Below are 19,268 nucleotides of genomic sequence, written 5' to 3'. Positions count from 1 at the left end.
GATTGCTCCAAACCCACTTAACCCTATAGAAGAGATGATGTGGTGCGTGTTACATGGGTTACTCACGGCTCAGCTTCAATGCTCTGTACAGCGGCTATGTAGTTGGCAGGGATGTAGCCCTGGAGCTTGCGGCCAGGACAGACTGACCCTTCTGGCAGGAGGAGCTTAGCGTACCACCAGCCCTCGTGGGATGCGTCCAGCACTTCAAGCTTATCCCCAGCTTGGAAGCTCAAATCATCCTCCGTGCGAGCCTCATAGTTGAAGAGCGCCACAAAATTGCAAGTGCTCACCAAATGCTGGCCAGGCAGTGGAGGTAAAGGTTTCCCTTTTGTCTTATTCACTTTGTCCTTCTCTCCTGCCTGTGAGCCAATCCTTACCACAGCAGGGTTGGCAAAAACCTGTCCAACATCCTCTTCCCGCTCATCTTCTTTCCCTGAGAATAAGCAAGGAACATAGGGCTCCAAACAGCTGCAGTACTTCTGACAGAAGTTTCCCATTCTGTTTCCTTGTTCCTTCCTGCTCTTTCTCTTCTTTCACTTTTCACAGCTGAAATATCTTTAAAGAAATTTTTGCCCCATAAAATCTTAGCATTTTGAAGGATTTCTTTTCCTCTTCCTCCTTTGGCACAATATGAAACCGTTCGTGGCACAGCTGGAAGCTCCTTTCTGAGCACTGCTGAGAACTCATTCAGAGAGCTCCTGATTCAGAAGTGAAACCGGAGAATTCATGCGTGAGAGCAAATGTGGAGGGAATTTCTGACTTCCTCCTCAGAATAGGAAAGCAACACACGAGCTGCCTTTGGACTGAACTTTTGGAACAGCAAAAGAACATGGATCCTCCTCTGACACAGCAAAAATACATTCAGAAAATCTAATCTGTTCTGGGGAGTCTTCTCAGCTCTTTATGCTTGTGATGGGGTATTCTTATCTCTTATCTCTCTGGTAATGATTAACCGTGCTGACCTGCATGTCTCCTCAGCCTCCAGCATGGGCAGCCTGATTATTTCTTTTTGCTTCCTGGTCTGTACTGGCTTCTGTTCACAGAGCAGCCTATGCCTGCCCAGGGACCTCACCTGGAACACACCTGCTGCTTCTGCGCTCTTACACACCCACTTTTTTTGTTGTTGTTGTTGTTTTTTAATCTGGTTTTGAAACTTCTTATAAGGAGGGAAAAAAAGTTATTTTACTGCATACTTTATTCTGCTTTTTGGGGAAACAAAGTCACAAGCCAATTGCTCTAGCTGGATGGCTAATTATACTAACAACATATAAAAATAATTTCTGTTTTCCAGCCAGTGAGCAAGCCAGCGGAAGCTAAGTTAAACAGTATGCTGCCTTTCCTGAGGCACCTGTAAAGTGTCAAACAGACAGAGCATTGGTGTCTGACTGCTGCTGTGGCAAAGCAGCCTGTGGAACAATCTGCCACATTTCAGCCATGCAGACCTGGCTTTACAGCAGCTGGAAATCACCAGCCAGTGGTGCACGTAATGTATGGGAGTAGGGTATGAAGCATGGAGGACAGCCCAGCTATACAGCATGCTGGCATTTCAGTAAGAAGTCAAATAAAACCCACTCACTTACCCATAGCTTCCTGGTGATAAAGAAATTTGCTTCAACAATTCCCTTTTTTCTTTGGTCAGGAGGCACAGAATCATAGAATGGCTTAGGTTGGAGGGGACCTTAAATATCACCTAGTTCCAACACCTTGTCATGAGTAGGACTGCCGAACCCCCTATTAGGCTGCCCAATTTCCCATCCAAAGTGAACTTGAATGTCTTCAGAAATGGAGCATCCACAACCTCTCTGGGCAAACTGTTCCAGCACCTCACCATCCTCTGTGTAAAACATTTCTTTCTAACGTCTAATCTAAATCTACCCTCTTTTAATTTAAAACCATTCCCCCTTGTCCTATCACTATCTACCTACATTAAAAAGCTTGTCACCCTTCTGCCTGTAAGCCCCCTTCGAGTATTTGAAGGCTGTGATGAGGTCTCCCTGAGCCTACTCTTCTCCAACCATTCTTGATAGGAGAGGTGTTCCAGCACTCTGATCAACTTTATGGCCCTCCTCTGGACCTGTTCCAACAGCTCTGCATCCTTCCTGTACTGGAGGCCCCAGGCCTGGATGTGGTATTCAGGAAGGCAGAGAGCAGGGGGACAATTGCTTCTGTCACTCTGCTGGCCATCCCTCTTTTGATGCAGCCCAAGATACTGTTGGTGTTCTGGGCTTTAAGGATGCACCACTGGCTCATGTCCAGATTTTCGTCCTTCAAATAATAATTGCTAGTGGAATAATTGGTGTCTTCCTAAATTATACACACATGACTCTTAGCTCCATTTAGAGTTCCTGACTTCTGCTGCTTTACTTTACAAGAAGAAAAGATAAATAAAAATTAATAACATATAAAGCAAAGCCACTGTTATTCACTGTGTTTTCCAGTCCACTTATTGAATGATGAGACAACTGGTATAGGTAGAAGCCTAGTGATGGAGCAGGAACTGCTGGCTGACTGGAGGAAATCTCTCCTGAAGGCTTATTACTGTCAGGAACATCTCCAGTGGAGAGTGATGACAAACTTCTCTCTCTTCTTCTGCAGTGCTGCAAAGGAAATTGCATAAAGGAAAAGGCACCATACACACTGAGTGATCACTGAACCTTGTAATCTGTTGATAACTCTTTGGGCCTGATCCAAAAGTTGGCATATTGTTTTTTTCTGGTTATGAAAATCATATTTTGTTTATGAAATACCACAGGAGATTATTTTTAATCACTACCCAGATCAGATATATATATATATATATCCAAGAGATATTTCGTAAGTGTAGTAGAAAATACCCAATGACAAGAAAGGCCTGTGTTGAAAAAAAAAAAACAAAAAAAAACCTGTCTTCATTTGTCTAAATTCAGTGAAATCAGAGAAAGCAGAAATGATGAATTAAATAATCTCTGTTTCTCCAGTTTGATTGTTAAAGAGATTTTTTTTTTCCTGTAATGTTTCATGGTTGTTGCAACATAGGCTTTAATCTGTCAAAGATTTGCACACATGCTTATTGGACAGAGTCTTTTCATAACGCCGATGGAGCTACCTGCATGTACAGAATCAATCTCATGCACAGCTGTTTCCAGGAACAAGACCCATCTTTACACTCAAGTACCAATACACATTCACATTAGTAATCATACTGCTTTCACTGAGATTACCCATATAGATAAATACAACTATAGCTAGAATGGGGCTTAAGCCTACAAACTTTTGTGTATATGAGTATCTTATCTCAAATAATCTCTAGCATTAGATTAATCTCTCCTAGTTTACGGTCTTTTAAAAAACTAGGAAGACTTCTGCTGAAAGAGATCGATAATTTTAAAACAAATTACTTTCTTTCTCCAATGCTTCAGAATCAGTTCTATTTATGAAGCACATAGACTTTAATAAATAGTAATTGAAGTCATTAATCAGGTTAAAAACTCTAGAAGAGAGAGAGAGTAATGAGACTGCTGAGAACTGCTGAGCAGATCCCAGAGCCCATGTGAGGCAGCATTGTGCTGTTTCATATTGGCTGAGCTCTGGTGGCCACACTGGAGTGTTGCCTGCGCAAAAGCCTTCAATCCCATCCTAGTGATTTTATTAAGAATTCTCTGCATTTCTGAAAATAAGGAAGTACTCTTCATGTTTTAGAGACTATATAATTTTATCACAAGTGAGAAAAAATATGAACATATAATAAAAATGTTCTTGCTAGTTTTATTGAAAAAAATAAAATCTGATAAGTCCCATAATCTTAATTTTCATGTTCACAGCTTTGGAACAAATTAGGATAATACATGATTATCCTCAGCTTTTCAGTATAAACTATTGTCTGAGTGCTGTGCACTGGTATTACATATAATTTAACAGGATAATATTTGCAGCACCTATTTGGTGGGTCAAACAGATCAGTATTACTTACTGATCCTCTGAATATTTACTTAATCCATTTTGGAGGCTTACTGTCAGACCAGAAATTGTCTAAATAAATAAGCTACTAGCTGTAAATTACTGTGAAAGACTTAACCAGATATGTGAAGAAATTTATTAGCAGGAATGTTCTGAGAAGAACACAAGAGTCTCACCTCGTTCTTATAACCAACAGTAACTATAGGGAATGATGAATTTATTAGGACTAAAATGGCACATTAACAGACTGGGTACTAAAATGTAGTATTCTGCTCCCTATATTAATATATTTTAAAAGCTCATTAACATCATGAGTATTTTTTTGAAATATGCAACACCTTGAAACAAAGATGGGTCATTTATAATAGGCATATGACAGAATCATACAAACTTCAATCAAGTAGTACATTTCTCCATCAAATTGCCCACCTGCCCAGAGAGGCTTTGGAGTCTCCTTCTATGGAGACATTCAAGACCTGTCTGGACACCTATCTGTGCAACCTGTTGTATGGTACCCACTCTAGCAGGGGGGTTGGACTTGATGATCTCTTGAGTTCCCTTCCAACCTCTGCAATTCTGCAATTCTGTAAATTATGTATTTCCCCACTAAAGTAGATCTCATTGTTTCATAAAGAAAAAAGGCCTATTCTGATGCTATATGTTTGAGGATTACAGGTATCTGAAACTACTTTTTATATACTGTAAGTCACTTACAAAGCCTCAGGTAAGTAAGGCTCTTGCAAGGAGCCTCACCCCTGTACGAAGGATTAATTTGCAGTCCTCTGAATACATTTAATCAAATTCTAATTAACTTAAGTCAATATTCTTTAGGCCTTGTTTATTCTACAAAACAATCATGTTTAAACACAGTAGTGAAATATATTTCTCTTGGTTGCCTGAATGGACAGAGAAATAATGTACTAATATGATGTGTTTGATGTGTTTTAGTAAGCTTAGCACAAACTTAACCTGAATCACATTAATTGAAGTGCTCTTGGAATGAGATAGGGCTGTGTATGAATTAAGGCATCAGACAGAATTGTATTAAATAAGTACAAATAAAACTTGAATCCATGACGTTTCAAAAGGATTGTTTTAACAGAATTTTTATTTGTACAGTGTACAACCATTTTGTATTAGTCTTCATTACAGATATTTCCTACACTTACTGAACTCATAGAATCATAGAACCATAGAATTGTATGTTCTCTGCACAGAACTATTGGTATAATTACATAATACTTTGAAGATTTAGGAAAAGAGGAACCTTTTTGCATCTCATAAACATGCAGCTCTATGCTTCAGAGACAAGAATTGAACATCATTGAATACTAGGCTCTGGTACTGACGACACATGCTGTTTCAAACAATTTTCCTATGCCATGCAGAGAAGAATTACAGTCAGATCTGTACTCTCTGCTGGGGAAAATGAATATTCAAAGGTTGTGTCAACAGACAATTTTGTTAAGAAATATGAGTCAGTTTAAACAGGAAACTGAAAAAGAGAGCTTTTTGTCCTGTTAATATTATGAGGTCACAACAGAAGCAAATATTTTCACCTTAAATTGTTTCAAATTTTATATACGCAAACAAAAAAACAAACAAACCTCCACTTTGAAAACTGAAGAATAAAGATATAAAATACAGTATTTGTAATTAAACAGTTTATGGAACTATTGCTCATAGCATTACTTTTTATATTACATAACGTTTTTGTAGTCAGTATTTACGCTGTCGCATTAATATATTTTAATCTAAATATTTACCACAATATAACTGTTGTAGAAAAAAATAAATCATCTAATGCACGATGATAAAGCAAATTGAATGTTCCAGCAAAGTGAAATATTCAAACAATGTGATCTTTAAAGAAATCAGAAGAAAAGCTAATACATACTGCTCTGAAACTGTACTTCGAGAATAATTCAAGTGATTAAACATTGTGATGGTGTTGTTTTGTTGTTGTTTTTTTTTAAAGACACTGATAGGAATGAATAAGAGTGATTTTTTTTTATTATTTATTTATTTTTTTTTTTAATTACAGCTGCCTTTTCAGCAGCATTTCTTTCCATTTTCACATTAGGATGGAACACATTACCATCACTTCATAGTTTTTTTATAATCCTTTTAATCGGCATTTCCATTTTGCTTCAGTAATTTGCAAATTGCCATTCTTTTTAATGAAAATAAATTATATGTGTAATCTTACTCGTGACAAAACTGTTTACTCTTGATGATTAATCAAGTTCCTGATTTGTGTATTATCTCAAACCATAGATCTGCAAAGAGTTATATTAGATTCTGTATTTTCCAACCTTAAATCTTTTGCATCTACAATGGGAAAACTCTGGCTATTTATATTCATGGGGCTGATCCAGTAATCCATCTCTACTTTAGAAACCATTAAAAGTACATTTTCAAGTGCTTTGTTGATGTGAGTTGCTTATTTGTTAGCTGAACTGGGGCCTAAAACAGGCTATGTCTGACAACAAATTAACACAGAGGAATAAGACTCTGTCAAAGAGTGACAGAATAGAGACTTTCTCTATTTATTCAATCAGATCTCACTCTGCTTAAATGTAATACAAGTTGTGCCATTACCCAAAATGGGACTAGATCTGAGCCATTATTTTTCACTTTATTCTGTATTCTAAATGATGTACAGCATATCATGTTAAAAATTTAAGTTAATTTGCTTTCTAGAAAGGAAAGTCTTTCTGGGTAAAACCATTCTGCAGCTTTCTAAGGCATGGAAAATAATACTTATCAAATCTATCTCTGGGTGGGAAAAATTTATAGAGTTGTTATCATAGGTCTCGCTCATCTCTCGCATGACTCTATATTCTATGCCATGGGTGACTTCTGAGCATGACTTACCATCTTCATCTTCAGAAACTAGAATTACATCAAGAGAAGCAGAGAAGTCTGAAGAGATAGAAAGGGATAGTGTATCAAAGGATTACACACATTATTTCACTTGTGAACTTTGAAAAGAAAACCAGCAGCTTCTCCTGACCATTGCAAGCGGGAAAGACAGCACCTTATGAAGAGCTAAAAAAGTACAACTAGAATATATCAATGTACGACATAAAGAAGCAGAACTTGTAAATTACTTTAAGTTACTGAAATATTAAATATAAACATATATGAATGAACAGAACGAACCCTGTACACTGCTTATTCACCATCCACATTAGATCAAAGTTCCTTATAGCAACCTCAGGATGTGCAGTTACATGTTTTTCATATGAAAAAGGAAGGGCAAGCAGAAAAGGAATCTATAATCCTGGTGTTTACTTCAAATCGATAGTGCAAAGCAGAAGACAAGGCAATTGTTACATTTAGGAAACAATCTTAGACATCATAATCTAGTCATGGCCAAAGGTACAATTTATTTAGAAACAATTATCTTAAATACCTATCTTCAGAAGCATATGTACAATCTGAGGGTGTATAAATACCATTATTTAGCTGATTAATTTCCATATTTGATTTCACGTCCTTTCTTCTTTCTTACTCTGAAGTCGGTGGCAATATTCTCATTGGTTCTTTTACCTTAGTTCACGTATCACCACTATTTTTGTATGTAGTTTTGACATATAAGGGGGCTGCTCCAAAAGTAATGCCTCCTTTCTCATTATGTTGGCCCACGATGTAGAGGTGGATGTTGGTAGTATGGCAGTAGAGGTTGAAACTTCCCGTCAGTATTCCATTACATTTTGCCTTTTGGCAGATGGCACCAATTCTGTCAAATTGGTGTCTGACATGAAAGTGTGTATGAAGCAATGATGTGCTATTGAATTCCTCCATGCAGAAAAAATGCACTCATTGATGTTCATCAACACTTGCTGGCTGTTCATGGACAACAAAGAGTGGATGTGAGCACAATGAAGCAGTGGGTGGTGTGTTTTAGCAGTGACAGCAGTGACACGAAAGACAAGCAATCTTGCACAATCTTGTGCGATGGCCATGCACAACTGTCATACCATGAAATGAAGTGCATCTCAATCTGCTCATCCATGTGAATCAATGGATTGTGACCAAGGAACTGTGTATGGAGCTGAATATCTGCTTCAATGCATTGGAAATGATGGTGGAAAATTGGAATATCAGAAAGTTTGTGCCAGGTGGGTTTTATGAATGCTCACACAGGAACAGAAAGAACACCAATATGAAACTGAAGGTGACAGTTTCCTGGATTGCATCATTGACAGTGATGAGATATGGTATCATCAGTACAAACCAGAGTCAAAACAGCAGTCCATGGAGTGGTGATAGGTGGATTCCACATCAAAGAAAAAGTTCAAGATACAGCCCTCAGCCAGTAAAGTGATGTGCAATGTCTTTTAGGATAGGAAAGATGTGAGCATTCTGGATTTACTATGTTTACATTAATATAGGCTCAGTTCACTCAAAATAAAAAGTTTTACAAATGAAACTGAAGCAAAGTGGAAAAAAAAAAAAATCTCACTCCTTTCCTTTTGTTTCCATACTCTTCTCTACCTATTGTATCGTCTCTATGTATTTTCCTCCTTTTCTCTCTGCTGTATTCTTTCTTTCTCAGATATGCATTAAGATGCTATACAAAAAACATCCAACATGGAAGACATGGTCTTTATAAGACTAAGGAAAAGGGCTAGAAAGTAAGCACCTTTAGTGATACTCACATATAGTGAGCACTTGTGACAGACATTTCTGTTGCTGTAGACAAAACAATATAACCTCTTTATTTGACAAAATTTTTATAAATAATATTCTTCTTTCTCTGTTTGCACAGCTTTAAACACTATCAAAAATTCTCCTTTCTCTGAGAATTGCAGTAAGCTCAACAACATAGATAAATGTGCACATCATTTAAAAAATAAATAAATAGAAGAGATGACTGACCTTCTTCACAGACTTGACAAAAAAAGCAGACTAAAAACCCTTTAAAAGTTATATAAATATGATAGAATCTTTTGAGGCTTAGTGTATACTTAGGGTTTTAGAAAATACTCTTCTAGATCCTTTTCTTCTCCTTGCTATCAAAATTCAACATGCCTTTTTTATCCTTTTATCAGATAATTACTAGACACCCTCTAGAGGCAGAAGTAGAACAGTAAATATCAAATGCAATTTATATTCAAAATACACTCTTACATTTGAGATTTATAAGGATTGCTATCAGCATTTTATTATTGTAGCTCTGAAGAACATTACTCTCTGTGTCCAGTACACTCAGTAATGAACACATACAGAAGAAAATCTTTCCTAAATAGAACATCAATCACTCATTAAGAAAAGATGATGTTTTTAAAAGATGAATAAAAAAAATATATCCCTACTCATCACAGTAATAGTTTGGAATTCAATCTTGAAAAGCTTAATGTGGTGATGATTGTAATGAATAAGTAGCTCATGTATTACCTTACACAAATAGCTGTGTAAAATTACTTTGTGTTTGTTGTTGCTGTACTCAGCTTTGGTAAGGGATAACCTAGAGAAATATGTTCAGTTTTTGATCTTGTGTTTCGGAAAAAAAGGGATAAGGAGCAATTTGATAATGAATGAATTTCATCCACTTTGAGAATGAAAGATACAGGGTTCAAAACAACTCAACTTTTAAGGAAGGACAAGACAAAAACAAAAAGACTGTGGGAAAGCAAAGAATGACAGCCTTCAGACAGAGAGAAAACTGATGCATGCTGATATGGTTCCTACTTCTGCTAGGAGTACAACCAAATATAATAAAAAAGGTGCATTACAGTAACAAGGACTTAGTTTTGACATGGAAGCTAAACAGGAAGAAAACTCATAATGTTTTGCATGTAAGAATTGCTAAACACTAGAAGAAATTGTCTCAATGGCTCTTTGCCATTGAGAATTTAAAAATTCCACTCTGAATTTTCTGCTTAAAATTGTAAAACTAAAATAATGACATGCTGAAAATGAAAATATAGAGGAAGCAATATGAAGTTCCATAGATCATAGGAGCTGCACATTTCTCTTGCCATAAAATACATAGTTTGGAAGTATAGTTTGGTATAGTTCCTAAAAAGTGTTTATTTTCATTACGATTTCTTTTGACTAAATGTAGCATCCATCCAGCTCAAAAAGAACAAACTCTCTAAGTACTGCTAGACAACAATTCAGAGTTTTTAATATACAATTACAAAGAGTTTAGCTATCAGCTGTGGCTATTAATCACCCTGAGAAAATAATTGATTTTAGTTTCTTTCTTTAATGTTGCTTGGGAACAGTCTGAGTTAGATTACAAGATCTGAGAGGGCCAGTAAGGACCATAAGCAAGCTTCTGAAGGTCCTCAAGGTATGCAAAAAGATTCTGAGTGCCTAGAGGATTATAGCCATAATAAATTTTTAATGAACTTGTTGTTTTAGCTTTTGAGAATCTTGTTTCTTTAGCAGTGTGAATCTTACTTCATGTAGTGAAGCAGAGAATGTAACCAGTGTTGTACTGAGGTGCTAGATGTAATTAGATGTCCTATTCCCAGCAAGGTGTTAGATATTTTATGTACTTGATTCAGCAAAAAAAAAAAAAAAGCTTAAGTATCTTTATTTTTAAAAGGCTACTAAATAATCCAAAATACAGTAAAGTTTCTGAAACCACTGCAATTCAGTCAAATCTTAGATTATGATCAACAGACAAATATGTTCCATAGTCTTCTCTACCTGGTAACAAGGCAGCACATGCATCACAAAGGGGTGCCTTGTAGATTAGGTGACATTTTGCTAGACATTAAAGATTGCTGAAGTAGTAGTAAAAACTAATGGCTGCTTTTCAAAACAAATCTATTCTTGATAGCATTCTTTCTTTTAAACTAGGACATCCTTGAAAAGAGCTAGTGTTGTCAGATCTATGCCTACTGAAGCACCACTCTGTAATGAAAGTCAGAGGCCTGCTTCTGTATATTCTTAGACTACGTCTCCATAGTTTTCTACAAAAAACCTGTTTCCTTCTAAGCGTGCAAATCTTGAAAACATAGCAACAAATCCTATAACCCTGTTTAACTTCAATCCTGAAGAATTCCACTGGAAGTATCATTTCATTGACAATCCCAAAAAAACATGGCAAATGTGTGACTATCACTGATAATTCTTGAGTTTTATTTTGAGGATGTGATTGCAGAGTCAGGACTGAAGGCCAGCTTAAAATTCCCTGGGCACTTAGAGTTTAAACAGGTATACCATCCTCATGGCAAAACAACTCATCCTATTTGAATCTGAGTATCGATTTACATATAAGAAGAAAACGATGCGTGGGTCTACATGAGTACATGGGAATGAAGTTAGAACAATAACAGCATTTGTCTGGGGGCTACCACAGGTTGCAGGGAGGAAAATGGGAGCTCTCAGTAGCCTCTCAGATGAGCCTAAGACTTCAGCTCAGTCCTTGTGTGTCAGTGGGCTGGTTCAAACCAGTTCCGTGACTTGTGGGGCGGAGGGATCTGCAGATCTGCACCTCCAGAAAAGGGGATAAGGGAAAAAGGGTAGAGAGATGGGTGGGCCCCAAAACAAAACAGAGGCAACAATCTGAGGAGAAACAAACTAATTTACTAAATAAGATACCAGAATTCAAGATAACACACTATAAGACAATATAATACAATATAATTAGAACTGGGGCTAATAAATCAAATATAATAAGAGAGAGTATCTAAAAGGTGGAAAGACCTCACCATAATGCTGAGGTGAGATGCGCAGTCAGGTCAAGCAGCAGGGAGGAAAGAGAGAGATGGAAAAAGGGAATAGAGAAAGTCAGGTGACCTACAAGGCCTTATATCTGTTCCCTCTGAGCAGAAATGATAACAGAACAGCAAATAGTCTTCAGGGGAATGTAGTAGTTCTCTTCCAGGACAGGTACCCAGACCTGGAGCATCCCAGTGCACTACATGATGCTGTGATGTAGAATACCAATAACAAAAAATCATAAAACCATGACATTATGTCATCCCAGGACTGTGAGAATTTGTGCTGTGAAGAGTCCAGGCATTACGTCTCCACAGTGATGGACATGCTGAAGGGCTGAAACATAGTCAAGTTCAGGACTGTGAAGCAGACTTCTACCTGTGCACAGAATTACTGAATGAGTTAAAAGCTAAACCAAGTGCTAAACTCAAGCTCTAGCTCTTAGCAGTGTGCTATTTAGTCTTGTTTCTTTTTTAAACAACAACAACAACAAAACTTCTCTTTGGATTGACTTATTCTATTATAAAAGTAATTTCATTTGTTTTTTAAAAAACAAATAGCCATTATTATGAATGTTTTGATTTTACTTTTGTGTAAGCAGGTGCAACTTGTCTAACATGAAAATGTATTATTTCTTCAAATTATTGTTTCATATTTGCATATCACTGTTGTATAACCTTGCATAGTACAAGGGATCTTTTCCTTTCTCTAAAATTAAAATCTTATAACCTAAGTATATAAATGGATGAAAATGCATGCTTAGGGAAGAAAAAAAAAATAAAATCAAACAACTCACAAAATCAACTTACACAGCTTCGGGAAAGTAAAGCCGAAGTTTGAGGAAAGTAAAGCAGAGTAGCGTGAGTGAAGATCATTGGCAAATGACGGCAAGGAGGGCCTCACTGCATTGTACTGCTGCCCCCTTACGGACAAAGGACACGAAGACCATCAGGAGGCTGAGAAGCCCAAAAACTCTAGGTGACAACTGAGGTTTAACTGTAGGAGTTTTGGCAGAGTTTTTTTTGCCTTTATGTATGTCAATGGACTCGGCCTGGTTGCTTTTGAACTATGAAGCATAGAATCACAGAATCATTAAGGTTGGAAAAGATCACTTAAGATCATCTAGTCCAACCTCAAACCATCCCTACCATGCCCCAAAACCATGTCCTCAGTACATCTACACAGTTCTTGAACATCTCCTCCCTGGGCAATCTGCACCACTGCCTCACCACTCTTTCTGAGAAAAATTTTTTCATAATATCCAGCCTGAACTTAAGGCCATTCCCCACTGTCCTATTGCTGTTACATGGGAGAAGAGGCTGACCCTCACCTTACTACAACTTCCTTTCAGGTAGCTGTAGATAGCAATAAGGTCTCCCCAGAACATCTTCTTCTCTGAGCTAAACAATCCCAGTTCCCTCAGCCGCTCCTCATAAGATCTGTGCTCCAGACCACTCACCAGCTTTGTTGCTCTTCTCTGGACACACTCTAGGGCTTCAATGTCTTTCTTGTAGTGAGGGGCCTAAAACTGAACACTATACTCAAAGAGCTGAGTACAGAGATGATCACCTCCCTCCTCCTGCTGGCTGTACCATTTCTGATACAAGCCAGGATGCCATTGGCCATCTTGGCCATTTAGGCACACTGCAGGCTCATGGTCAGCTGGCTGTTGTACTAATACACCAAGATCCTTTCTTTCATGCAGCTTTCCAGCCACTCTACCCCAAGCCTGTAGTATTTCCTGGGGTTCTTTTAGTCCAAGTGTAGGAGCCAGCACCTGGTCTTGTTGAGCCTCACCCCGATGGCCTCAGACCAGCCATCCAGCCTGTCTAGATCCCTCTGTAGGGCATTCCTACCCTCAGGAAGATCAGTATTTCCTCCCAGCTTAGTGTTGCCTGCAACCTTATTGAGGGTGCACTCAATCCCCTTGTTTGGAAACATGTTATTATCCCCACCCTCTGAACATACAAAGTGGTAGGAGTCTGTCATGTGCTGAAAGTAGGGGGAGGCACAAAGAAAGGCAAAATCACAGAATCGCAGAATCTCAGGATTTGGAAGGGACCTCAAAAGATCATTGAGTTCAAATATCCTGCTAAAGCAGGTCCCCTTAAATGAGTTGTACAGGTAGGTGTCCAGATGAGTCCTGAATATCTCTATGGAGGGAGGCTCCACAACAACCACTGATCCAAGGGATGGAACATCTCTCCTTCAAGAACAGGCTGAAAGAGAGGGGCTGTTTAGCTTGGAGAACAGAAGGTTCTGAGGTAACCTGATAGTGGCCTTTGAATCTCTATAGGAGAGTGACAAGAAAGAAGGGGACGGATTCTTTATCAATGTCTGTGGTGATAGAACAAGGCGAAATGGCTTCAAGTGTAAAGAGGGTAGACTTAGGTTGGATATAAGGAAAAAATCTTTTACAGTGTGGGTGATGAGGCACTGGAAGAGTTATGTGGGCACCCCTGATCTGGCCATGGTGCCATCAGACTTTAAGCACTGAACTGAAAAAATAACTTGAAAGGATGCTTTTAACAGATTAAGATGGCTCAAATATTATGGGGGATTTCAATTAAACACAACATCGTTCTAAAAAAGGTGCTACTGTGGGCTGTCAGGACATTTGAAGGACTCATCTGAAAGCAAGAAATTATGAGACAGTGAAAAGCTTTTCAGACAAAAGAGAAAGAAACAAACCTTGGGTTGTTGGTGAAAGTAAACTGTTAGGAGCTTCCTGTCATCAGGTTGGTGCTGAGATACTGAAGATGAAGATTATATTCTTTGATTTGTATTCTTTCCCAGAAATGAAAACCTATCCTCTTAATCAACATTTTCTGTATTTTCTGTTGTCACAGTTTTAATTTAACCTTCAGCCTCATATACCTGAAATTTAACTTGATGAGTTGCTCCATTGCTTAAATGACTGGAAGTCACTTAAAATTAAAGTGCTTTTGTGCTGTAAATTGTGAGATAGCTTCTCATTACTGCTACTATTATTGTGCGGTACTCACAAAATCTGGATGTTCATGATTGCTTTTGATGGCAAGTACAGTGATCACTCCAGCTGTTCCAATACTATAGCATATTAAATTGATTTTGTAGTGAGCTTACATAAACATAAAATGTTTAACATGCATGGAAAACAACACTATAAATTTAAAATGCTATGATCTACACAAAATTTGGTAAGCTGTATGAGGCCTTTTGGGAAAATAAAAACAAAAACAAACCAGCTTCTGGAACAGGAGAATTCCCAAAGTAGGATCTTGTGATTCTATGATTCTATGATCTGTTGCTACAATTTTCAAGTCAGATAAACTGAGTTAATATGAGGGCAGTATAAATACTTGAATCTACTGAAGTCAATAGATTTGTCACCATTGACTCCAGCGGGGCAGGAATTTGCTCCATGTTTCCTAAAGTGAGCGGTTTGGGGAAGAAAAATGACCTCTTGCTCAGAGTTCCCTCATCTTGACAGCTGAGACCACTGTTGCATGCAAGATCCTGGATGAATCTCTCCTTCTGCATGCTCATATTTCACACCATTTAATTTGGAAAACATGCACACATATATGCATATGTATATATATACATATATGTACTTGAGCATATATATCTGAAATATATTCATGTGTCATTATGTAAAAGGGCTGCTCCAAAAGTAATGCCTCCTACTTTATGATGTTGGCCCACAATGTCCTAGATGGATGTTGGTGGTATTGCAGTAGAGGTCGAGCATTCCCACCAGCATTCTGTTATATTTTGTTTTCTGTGACAGATGGCAGTAGAGGGGCAGTCTGACAGAATGGCAACATTCACTGAAGCTTGCTGACTGTGTATGGAGACCAAGCAGTGTATGTGAGCACAGCAGTGCACTGGGTGATGCAATTCAGTAGCGGTGACAGCAGGTCACCTCTTCTGGTACAGATTTTCACGAGTGTGCTATGCAGGCTTTTGTTCAACGCTGACGAAAATCCATAGCTAATGGTGTTTGGCTCTGTTTAAAAACAGCATTTTGTAGTTGAGAATTTGTTCTATCAAATAGTGTTATTGTGTTCTTTGTGTTGTAGTTTCCATGGAAATAAATAGGAGGCATTATTTCAGAGCAACTTACATGTATATACTGAACTGTATGTACACAATATATTTGTAATATATTTATAATATATGTATTACGCCTACCTGTGCGACCTGGTGTAGGGAACCTGCTTTGGCAGGGGGGTTGGTCTCGACGATCTCTAGAGGTCCCTTCCAACCCCTACAATTCTGTGATTCTGTGATTCTGTATTTGTAATATATAGTGCACATACATACATACAACAGCATTAGAATGGATATCAATATCTGTGGGATATTCGGAATTCCTTTGAAAGAAGCTGCAATAGCATGGCCTGAGGTAACATCACACAATCCATGTCTTTCTCGCTGACACCATACTATTAGCTTTAGCAAACTAATAGCATTCTTGTGTTTTGATGGCATCACTGTATCTAAGCAGCAAAAGGAATTCTAGAGAGAAAAGATCTGCACACAAGTGTTCAAGACTATCTAAGCATCCCAAGCCTTGGCCTCAAACAGGCAGTACATTCAGGTCCAACCACAGAGAACAGAATTAACTCAGTGCAGCTCTCATTTGTTTTGCTTTTCTCCAAATGGAGCATTTCGTTACGCCCAGCGAAGCGCCATAAGGACGCTCACTCTGTGCGCGTCCACCAGCTGCAAGCTACCTTCAGAACTCAGCGGGATCCCCACCGTTCCCAGCCGCACGAGATCTCGGCGAGAAAGGCTTTTCTTAACCTCAGCGATCGAACGCGGACACGCGCAGCCATCCTCCGCCTCTCAGCTCTGCCGCTGAGGGCCGGGCACAGCGCAGGTGAGGGCGGCCGCGGAGCGGCGAGGCGGAGTCGGGGCGGAGCGGAGTGGCTGCGGCTGTACCGCCCCGCGCCGCAGGAAGCGCCGCCCGTGCGCCTTCCTCCTTCTCTTCCTCCTCCGCCCCCCCCCCCCTCCCGCGGTGCGGCACGGCCATGCAGCAGTACTTTTCTCTGGCCGACTGCGAGGTGATGGGTTTCGATCTGGATCACACGCTGTGCCGTTACCACCTCCCTCAGAGCGCGACGGTGAGTGCGGGCACGGCGCGGCCGCAGAGCCAGGGTTGCCCGCTTCGCTCCGGCCGCCCCAGCGGAAGGGCGAATGGGGGCGTGCGGGGCCGGCGGGGGTCCCGGGTGCGGGTGGAGCCCCGCAGGGGGACGGAGAGCCAACGGGAAACGTGAGCGGAGGGGAGAAGCGGGAGCCCCTCTCTTTGCCCGCCCCCTCGGCAGGCCTCAGCCCGACCGGGGAGCACTGCCGTGTCTTTGCCTTGGAAACGGCGCCTCCGAAGTGTTCTCCTGCCTGGAGTGGTGCTGGGAAAGGCAGAGTCGTCCCCCCCCCCGCCGGATCGTGAGGTGGTGCAGGCGGTTCGAAGTGCGTAGCGCTTTCTGTAGGGGATCGTGGCAAACTTTGTCGTGCTTAGAACGGTGAGCATAAGGGCATTCAGCATCTCTGCCTCAGCGTTGCTATCCGTCAGAGCCTGATGGCATGCGCTGCACCTTCTGCCTCAGCGCTTCTTTTCTGCTTGGCCCCTTTCAGACTCGGGTGTTCCATCTGCAAGTCTCCCCTCTGTTGAGATCAGAATGCTGCACTGCTGTCTCATGCCCCATGGATGTTCTTCAGTGTGATACGGAAATAACTGTTTTTATGGAAACAATTGTAGCAATGGTGCAGTGCACCTTGCTCTGTGAAATTGCGTTGCTTTCTAAAGTGGTGTTTGATTTCCTGCAGAGAGGCATTTTTCTTACAGAAAAACACTTCTTAAATTTTGTTCGCTCTTCTCACAAGGCAGCGGCTGGTTGTCACGTGCCCTTTGCGCACATCCTTACTGATGACCAATAAAGCATAAGTGCTGGCATAAGCACCAGAAGATAGAGTTGTTACTGTTTGTCTTTCTCACTATTCAAAGTCATTCCAAGAGCAGCTTTGGGAGAACAGCTTTAATGAAAGAACTATGAGAAAATGGGACCTGGCATTATCTGCACAGATTTACTTGCACAACTTCACTAGTGCATTACAGTAAGAACTGGCTGAATGTTGTACTAGGCTTTAACACTATTCTTTCTGGCCTTATGAATCTTTTACTTAGTAGTTGCTGTTTTCTTCAGAATATGTTTTATCAGGAATGTTTAAAATGTTCTGTATCCAGGTCTGGTGCCCCCAGTACAAAAAAGACAAGGAGCTGTTGGAGAGGGTTCAGAGGAGCGCCACAAAGATGGTCAGAGGACTGGAGCACCTCCCCTATGAAGACAGGCTGAGAGGGCTGGGCTTGTTCAGCCTGGAAAAAAGAAGGCTGTGGGATGACCTTATTGCAGCTTTCCAGTACCTAAAGAAGCCTACAAACAGGAGGGCAGTCAACTCTTTACAAGGGTAGATAATTGCAGGACAAGGGGAAATGGTTTTAAATTGAGGGAGGGAAGATTTATTTTGGATGTCAGGGGAAGTTCTTTACAGAGTGGTGAGGTGCTAGAACAGGCTGCCCAGAGAGGTTGTGGATGCCCCATCCCTGGAGGTGTTCAAGGCCAGATTGGATGGGGCCTTGGGCAACTTGATCTAGTATAAAAGACTTGGAAGGGGGAAGTAGTGGCTGGCTTTGGGTCTTTGCTTAGCATCTTTGTTTCCGAGTAGTCTTGAAGACCTAGGGCAGTAAGGTAGAACGCTATACACTTGGCTATGCTACAAAAGTTGCCCCAGAACTATCGCATGAGCATCTTGAGCTGTTTTCCAGCCTACCAGAAGTAACTCAGGCACTACTGGTAAAATGCTGTGGGGCAAGGCTTCCAGGCTACTTGTTTGCTTCTTCTTAGGTGGTATTAAAGTTCATGTCTTCCCAGGGAAAGCATTATTCTTAGATACATTAATCAATGTAGTTAATACCATTTTAATTTTTTATTTTATTTTATTTTCCCATCTATAGCTAATATATGATAGTTTTGCTCAGTATCTGGTAACGGAGAAGGGTTACGACAAAGACTTGCTGACTCTAAATCCAGAAAGCTTAGACTTCTGGTAAGTATATTGAAAATAATATAAACTTTCTTCATAACTTCCTTTATATTACTTGTAGTATACTTTTACGAAGCTTGGAAAATAGCTTCTTATAAATTCATTAAGACTATCAAACCAAGTAGGTAGCTTCAAATTTTTTCCAACAAGTATTTAAAGCCATAAGTATTTCTCTTGAAATACTTCTAATATGATGTTTTGAAGAGACAAATGAATATTCAAGCTTGCTTTGTGCTTTCTATGAACTCCCCAAAAACTTTGTGGTTTATCTTGCTGAGATACACCTTCTTTTTCTTCTACCCTTAACTCAACTGGTAAATACAGTTACCATTAGAATTTAGTCATATCTCCATGTTTCTCTTTACAGATGTGTTTTTGTTTGTGTAAGGCAGAATAATCCCAACAATCTTCTCAGGAACTGAGGAAAGGTGACATGCCAAGAAGTAGCCCTTGAGTGATGCTTTAGGCACAAAGCTGTAATGTAAGAAACTAAAACACAAGTTTCTGGTCTGAATTCAGTGGTATCTGAGGTGGAACTTTAATGTGAATCACTGATGTTC

The 19,268-nt window shown here is 39.7% G+C and overlaps 2 protein-coding genes across 2 annotated transcripts in view; one reads left to right on the top strand and one right to left on the bottom strand.

Annotated features, from left to right (window-relative positions):
* Positions 1-1,020, bottom strand: part of FRK (fyn related Src family tyrosine kinase) — a 43,678-nt gene extending 42,658 nt beyond the window's left edge. The window contains exon 1 of the mRNA XM_031552232.2: positions 67-1,020. Within this exon, the coding sequence (XP_031408092.2) occupies positions 67-497 (431 nt within the window). The 5' untranslated portion in view covers positions 498-1,020. The remainder of the gene's footprint in view (positions 1-66) is intronic.
* Positions 1,021-16,625: 15,605 nt separating this feature from the next.
* The window catches only part of NT5DC1 (5'-nucleotidase domain containing 1), a 126,050-nt gene continuing 123,407 nt past the window's right edge, over positions 16,626-19,268 (top strand). Inside the window, exons 1-2 of the mRNA XM_085217441.1 lie at positions 16,626-16,733; positions 18,620-18,711. Coding sequence (XP_085073567.1) covers positions 16,641-16,733; positions 18,620-18,711 — 185 coding nt within the window. The 5' untranslated portion in view covers positions 16,626-16,640. The remainder of the gene's footprint in view (positions 16,734-18,619; positions 18,712-19,268) is intronic.

The sequence above is a fragment of the Meleagris gallopavo genome, chromosome 2, assembly GCF_905368555.1.
Source record: "Meleagris gallopavo chromosome 2, MGAL_WU_HG_1.1, whole genome shotgun sequence".
Classification (NCBI taxonomy): domain Eukaryota; kingdom Metazoa; phylum Chordata; class Aves; order Galliformes; family Phasianidae; genus Meleagris; species Meleagris gallopavo.
Note: the sequence above shows the minus strand (reverse complement) of the source record. Positions and strands in the feature narration are given on the sequence as shown.